Source organism: Castanea sativa, chromosome 2 (genome assembly GCF_040712315.1).
Source record: "Castanea sativa cultivar Marrone di Chiusa Pesio chromosome 2, ASM4071231v1".
NCBI classification, from domain to species: Eukaryota; Viridiplantae; Streptophyta; class Magnoliopsida; order Fagales; family Fagaceae; genus Castanea; species Castanea sativa.
In genome coordinates this window covers 12,864,606-12,871,662 of record NC_134014.1, presented here as the reverse complement: position 1 = coordinate 12,871,662, position 7,057 = coordinate 12,864,606, and the positions used below count along the sequence as shown (strand labels likewise).

Below are 7,057 nucleotides of genomic sequence, written 5' to 3'. Positions count from 1 at the left end.
AAAGAGAATCGAGAGGTTATTATTTGGTTTGAAAAAAGCTTTCATTTCTCTCTTTCACGGTACAATTTGGTATTGAATTTGATATTATTAATGTATTACTTTAATGAGAAATGCAAACCGATATCTTATAAACATTGGGTTAGGATATATAATTTTTAAAATTTTATAAGAAAAGGAAAAAATAATTAAAAATTTTGACAACTTTTTATATTTTTCAAGAAATTAGTATCAAATTTTTTCTAATATTGTTAATTAAAAATTATCTTTATTTATAATTCAATAGTCTCAGTGAAGGAGACAGAATTTAAATGCTGTAAGCATCCTTTGGAATTGCAAAGAAATTTCTATTCAGCTTCTCTACCGTCCTCCCTCGTTTTCAGTTGGTTAAACAGCATCACTCGGCTAAGGCTTAGGCCATAAGGCTTTGGCACTATATAAATATAAATAAAATGTTCTTTATAACAAGTTCGTTACTTATAGAAACTGATACGCATATTTCGTGACTCTCACGCGCCTCTCTCTCTGTTAGCCATTTCTGCTACTCTCTCCCTCTCTCTCTCTCTCTCTCTCTCTCTTTGTGCGTTTGTGCGCATCACACTCACAGGTTCTCTCTCTCTCTCTCTCTCTGCAATTACTTTGCCCTTCCTGTTTGGTTACTGAGAAATCCGTATTGAATGAAAGAGAAAACTTAGGGCTAAGTTTTCACATCCTATTTCTCTATTATTTTCTCGGCAACCAAACGGAGTTTTTGTACTTAGTTTAATCTCTGTTTCTAACGATTCGTTCGATTTAAATCTCTTTTTTGTAGGTCCTTGCAAATATCTTCGCCATCAAATCGAGTTCGCTCTTTCTTCAGATTCACCGAACTGGTACTATTACATCCAGATCTTCTATGAATAAGTAGTTTCCAAATCCAAGCCCTAATTCGATTATTCCTTTCTCTCATTTCAATTCGAATATTACTCTTTTGTGGTGCAGTGAACCTAGGCTTATCTGAATCATCGAAAAAATGGTTTCCTTCGAGATGAATGACCGAAAGAGTGAGTGCAATTTTTTTTTGATATATTAGTTATGTTTTTGGAGAAAGAGATATAGAAACTTTGAAGTTACAGTGTTTATTTTGTGTGCTTTGATTGAATATGGAAATGATATGTATTGCTGAGAATAGAGTTGGAATAAGCTTATAATAAGTACATTTGAGAAAGATTAGCTTAGAAATTTTGGTTATGTAGATAAAATTGACCTAACCTAAGTTCATCGAGGTTGTACATGTACTTTGCTTAAGAAGATTTATAATTATAATCTTGCAATTATCTTCCTTTAAGTTTTGCTTTCAGCATTGAGTTAGTGCTTATATGAAATACTCTGATGCTTTGGGTCTTTAATTTTTAGTTATGACACTGAATATTTAGTTTCGTTAACTGGCTTTATGATGTTTCCATGGTTGAGAAGTATATACATGTTTCTTTGGTAATTCGATAGTTGTGGGCGGGGGGACTTGAATCTTGAACGTATCTCTTGGAAACACCAGGAAGTGTCAATTGAGAAATATATACATGTTTATGAATCAGTTAAAAGGTGACATACTTTGTGTTAAATGGATAAGGTTTTTATCCCCCTTGATAGGTAGATAGTGGGGTAGGTGGGTGTCTGAATCACAGACATAGGACATCACAAAGGATGCCATTATCGTTTGTCTATCATCCCCCAGTGGGTCTTGAACTTACGACCTTAACCTCCTTTGCATAATAATTGGAGAAGGAAGTACTAGTTAACTATAGCGCAATGAATTTTTTTTTAATGGATAAGTTACACACATAGTACCATACCATGGGATTTGAACCCGCAACCTTTCCCTCCACCCACACCTGTGAGAGGAGTGCCATTTGCACAAGGGCTGATTGTCTTAAAATATTGCATGCTTTCTTGAGTTTTGAGCAGTAGCTACCACAGCTTTGCCAAACCAACTTTGTGGTGATTCTCTTCAGGTCTTTCTTGAAGGTGGCAGACCTTGCATTTCAGTCATAGAAGAATGTTTTATGATTACTATGGGGGAGTTTAGGCCCTCGTATGCCGATATGTTTATAAGCATTTTAGTACCCTGAGATGGTTTTAAATCTGAGTCAATCTTAAGTTTTATATAGTTCTGCTCCCCACTTCAAAACTAGAATGATGATTCTATGGACTGTAGTAGGAATAGGATTCAAGTGACTTGACTTTGGATTAGGTGATCAAGTCATATTCCTTTCTTGTACTGCTGGACCTTTTGCTTGGGGGCTTAAAAAATTTCTTAGGTTTATGTTCTTCTATCTGAGACATTCAATACACATGAACATAGCCTTGATTCTTGAATCATGTTGAGTTCGTCTATCTCTGATTCATGTTGGGGCCAATTAGATGTAAATGTGTTACTTTCATGTGAATTAGCTTGTCTTGTATCCGTGTTCTTTAAAACATGGTAGGAGTGCCTGGTGCTTTCATATTCAGTCTATTTGAATTCGTACGCCCCTAATACTTGTGATTGTGAAATGAAACAGAGATTGGACTAGGACTGACTGGATTTGGTGTATTTTTCTCATTCCTGGGGATTATCTTCTTCTTTGACAAGGGGTTGCTTGCCATGGGAAACGTAAGTGTCTCAGTCTTAGCATTTGCTTGCTTGGGGTCCTTTTATTTTTCAATATATATATATATATATATATATATATATCTTTTGCTTCTTGTTGACATGATACTTATTTAACAGTCTTACTTTTGTGTGTACTTAATCAGATACTCTTCTTCTCAGGGGTGACTCTGACCATTGGACCAAAGTCTACCATGCAGTTCTTCATGAAGCGTCAAAATTTTAAGGTTTAATCACTTTACACACTCTCTCTCTCTCTCTCTCTCTCTCACACAAACACACACACACACACACACACACAACACTTTCATACGCATGCATGCATGGCTTCATGTCTTTTTCACCATTTATTTTTTCCCCCTTCTGCTTGTACAGGGAACAATTTCATTTGGTGTTGGCTTCTTCTTTGTTGTCATTGGATGGCCAATTGTGGGCATGATTTTGGAGTCATACGGGTTCATTGTACTCTTTAGGTCTGTATAATTCTTACTTCCATGTATTTCACATTAATCTGTCATTATACAATTTTAAAGTTGATTATGGAATATACTTTGCAGTGGCTTCTGGCCAACAATGGCAGTTTTCTTGCAAAGGATACCTATTCTTGGTTGGTTGATCCAACAGCCATATATTAGATCGGTATGTTTATTTTGGAACTCAAATGTTTTGTTATAGTATTTTTGTTTCAAATTCAAACTGTAATATCTTATTTTATTTCTTTAACGGAATGTTTGCTAGACTTTAATATTCATAAAAGACCATATAGGCAAAGACTGAAGCAATTAGTCTTGTGGAAGTTCATTTAGACAAACGAAAGCATAATTATTCTTCTTTGTGGTGCTGTGCTTTATTTATCCAATTAAAGAAAAAAAAAACTTTGTGGTGTAGTGCTTTATAGATTAACATTTGGACTTTGCTTGTGGTGCAGTGCTTTATAGATTAATATGACAATATAGTGATCCTCTGAAATTGTCATTTACTTCATATAAGAAGTTCTGCGACTTTTAATAAGAATTTTTTGTTTGCTCAAAAAAGGTGAGGGCAACATAGGAAATTGGTAACTAATTTCCACTTTTAAAAGGTGGACATGTATTTTGGGATGTCTTAAAAAGGAAAAAAAATACACTTAATTTAGGATGAAGGGAGTATTTGATAGGGCCAGGAGCACTTATAAAAAAGGGTATTTGATAGGGCCAGGAGCAGTTTTCATATAAATTATTTCTTAACCCTTGTTGGGTCTGAGTGAGCTTGGCTTTAGTTAGCCAAGGCTGGTTACAATGCCACCCATTATAAATTAGCAAGTGATTATCTATATGGCAAAGTATGGAAATACAAGAGAAAGGAATTAATTGGACATTTGACAATGTATTCTAAGCAGTGAGAGTGTTTGCTCAGAATTGAGCAAAAGGAGAGAGAGAAAAAAAAAAACCAGAAGGGGGGGGGGGTTCTGCTAATTGTATTTGACTTTGATTCCCGGTTTAGATGCAATTAAGCTGTTAAACATCATTGTGGATCAGATGAATAAACAAATCTCATTAATTCTTGATGTGATTGATAATTTATTGTAGTTAAATTGATATGCCATAATCATATAATGAGGTTCTTGTCACCTACAAGCTACATTATTCATTGTTCTTTTTTTTTTTTTTTTTTGGTGGGGGGGGGGGGGGGGGGGGGGTGGTTTTCACATTGGTGCAACACTGACTACTCAGAATATTCAATCTTCCCTCCACCCCCAACCCTTAGTACCATCCAAAATGATGGAAAATTATTGGAGAATTGCTGCATTTAACATCCATGTAGAAAATAGTGCCAGTTCAAATGAAGGGGATGTATTGCTGTTTAAATATTTGCACTCACTTTAGTTGGTGTAAAAGCATTACTTTTAGTTCTACGTGGTTCTAATCTCTCCATAGTCCTTACTCTTCACTCTTGCAGCAAAGTGTAATTTTTATAAGTAAGCTTGCTTGCTCTTTCCATGTGCAGTTCTTTGACCGGTATCGGGGTAAGCGGGTGCCTGTATAAGCCAGGAAAAGATTTCAGAAAAGTTGCAGAGAGGCCCAGTTGTAAGTTCTTGTAATATACAGTCAAATCGAGACCCATAATTTTTTCATTTGGTTGACGTGGTGGCTGTAGAAAAGAATACTCATTTGAGATGAGATTTATCTTTTACCAAAAGAAAGGAAAGTTAATCTGAGCTTTAATATGTACTATTCCAGGGTTTATGTTACTGGATCAGAAGTTGTTTCAGACTTAACCACTCTTGTGCATGTTCTAATATTCAAGTTACCATTGATTGTGTGTAGTTTTGACTTGTGATTCTTCTTACCTTTATGAATAAATGGGGTGCATTGGGGAATTTCACTTCATTTATGTGTATTTTGGCCAGATCCCACTGGAAATGACTACCCAAACCCAAAAAAGAAAAAAAGAAAATGAAGAAGATAGACTAGCTGATCTATTATTATTGCTATCATTGACTTATTGTTGCTCATGATTATGAAGACGAAGATCTGCCAATGGTAGGAAATGCCTGGTTCTTTCAAAGCTATAACAATACTGGTTTTCTTTTTGGTATTGTTTTCGGTTGGTACCATTTATTCGAGCTGTGCCCCCAATTTTTCTCTGATCGTGTAACAGATAGTCCAATAGGTGTGTGATGATTAGACCAAAATAGATATAAGTGATTTTAGGCAGTTTGATGAAAGATCTTCTGTTGGATTGTAGCTATTTCGGACAATATACTGCTGATTGTTTGTTTGGTCAACTTGAATGTAATAGACATCAAATGATCTATATACTTAAAAATTAATTTTTAAAGGGGAAGTCTTTTTTTCCCCTGAAATATTTAAAATGACAATTAAAAAAATAATAATAATTCACGGTAGTAAGCGAGCGCTCTGCTGCAGGGTTAGAGCATTCATAGCAGGCTAGTCAAACTACCCTGATGTTAAAAAAATAGCCGAACACTCAATTTAATCACGCATCAAAAGATAATCAATGAACAGTACCATGCTACTTGAGGTGAGGTACTGTTCATAACTGATGTTAAAAAATGACTTTTTTTTTTGGTTGTTTCTCTTTTTTCTCTCTCTCACCTTTCTCTCTCACCGATCCACCACCATGGCAGTAACCCACATCAGATCTACAACCCACCTTCTGATCCGCTCCACCCACTTTGAATCAGACAACCAACAAACCAAAAAAACCATTAACCTCAAATTTTGCAACACTAAACCCTTCTCCCAAAATCAACCTCAAGCTTTCAGAAACGCAACAAATAGCCATCTAAAGCCCCAACTCAAAGACCCAGTGAGCCCAACCCCATGAGCTGTCCGTCACCGCCATCAATACCACCATGCATCCTAGCCAATCCACCCACAACCAGATCGACGATGGGTTCATTGGCCATGGAGGAAGAGAGAGAGGCTTGGTGGTCATTGACAAAGAGAGAGCTTTGGTGTTCATGGAGGAAGAGTGAGAAACCAAGAAAGTGACATAGTGGGGTTTGGTGAGGAAGACTGGAAGAGCGAGTGTGAGAAATAGTGAGAGAAATAAATAATTAATAATGAATAAAATAGGTATTTAATGTAAAATTGGAGGTAGAATATTGAGTCTGACATAAGAGTATCTACAAATGTGTAAGTTAAAATAGTTTTACATGCCAAATTTGACTAAAAGTGTTGCTAGGCTGATGCGAATGCTCTTATTGTATGAAATCCCTAGCTTCGCTCACTTTTTTGCTATCTAATATCCATCAAACACAAACCAAATTGTTGTCTAGATCTCATTCAAATTTAAACTTGGATGCCCTAATCCACCTTTGGATGCCACGCCATTAAGTATTCTGAAAACCAAACCCACCATCACACCATTGTTGTTATTCAACTTTTGTACTACCATCCTTGCAATTATGTCCCTAATGGTGTCCAAAAGAAAAGAAAGAAGGTACAAATTTGGGGGACAAGATAAAGATACTATTGGAAATGTTAAGAGCCTTCACATTCGGTTATCTATAATTCAATTAGATTTTACCTCTTCAAAAACTTGATTTTCTACTTTTAACAATTCATTTTTACAATACACCCTATGTATCACTCCTTATTTTATAATACATCTTATTAATATAGAATTTTTTTTTGTTCACACTACCCCAACACCCTGTGACCCATGACCCCAATGCCCAGCGACTCTTGACTCAAACCTCCCATCCAACCACGAGCCAACACCTAACAAGGCAACCCACAGCCACCTTGGTGCCTCATGTCTACTCATAGCTAGATCGGCCATCGTTGATGATGCCCTTATTAGCAACGCACAATGCTATGGTGAAAAGGGGAGAGAGAGAGAGAGAGAGAGAGAGAGAGAGAGAGAGCTACAAGTATTATTACCAAGTACTACACTTTTTGCAAAATTTTTAAACAATGATGC

The 7,057-nt window shown here is 36.0% G+C and overlaps 1 protein-coding gene across 3 annotated transcripts; it reads left to right on the top strand.

Moving 5' to 3' along the window:
- Positions 1-299: 299 nt before the first annotated feature.
- On the top strand, positions 300-5,473 carry LOC142626078 (vesicle transport protein GOT1-like). Of its 3 annotated transcripts, none has more exons than XM_075799853.1 (9): positions 447-604; positions 809-869; positions 979-1,040; positions 2,538-2,629; positions 2,773-2,853; positions 3,002-3,099; positions 3,184-3,265; positions 4,613-4,692; positions 5,016-5,473. In XM_075799853.1, exons 3-8 carry the CDS (start codon positions 1,010-1,012, stop codon positions 4,649-4,651), a joined length of 423 nt encoding a protein of 140 aa, XP_075655968.1. In that variant the 5' UTR covers positions 447-604; positions 809-869; positions 979-1,009; the 3' UTR covers positions 4,652-4,692; positions 5,016-5,473. The 3 variants fall into 3 exon arrangements, with proteins under 3 accessions (XP_075655967.1, XP_075655968.1, XP_075655969.1); XM_075799854.1 differs by lacking the exon at positions 5,016-5,473 and adding an exon at positions 4,846-4,931 and having other exon boundaries at positions 465-604; XM_075799852.1 differs by lacking the exon at positions 5,016-5,473 and having other exon boundaries at positions 300-604; positions 4,613-4,931.
- Positions 5,474-7,057: the final 1,584 nt, after the last annotated feature.

Bases quoted from the DNA above. Each gene is read 5' to 3' on its own strand.
- LOC142626078 (XM_075799853.1), top strand. From the start codon at position 1,010: ATGGTTTCCTTCGAGATGAATGACCGAAAGA. The intron at 2,630-2,772 runs GTAAGTGTCTCA...GTACTTAATCAG, and splicing joins GGTTGCTTGCCATGGGAAAC to ATACTCTTCTTCTCAGGGGT. The intron at 2,854-3,001 runs GTTTAATCACTT...CTGCTTGTACAG, and splicing joins TGAAGCGTCAAAATTTTAAG to GGAACAATTTCATTTGGTGT.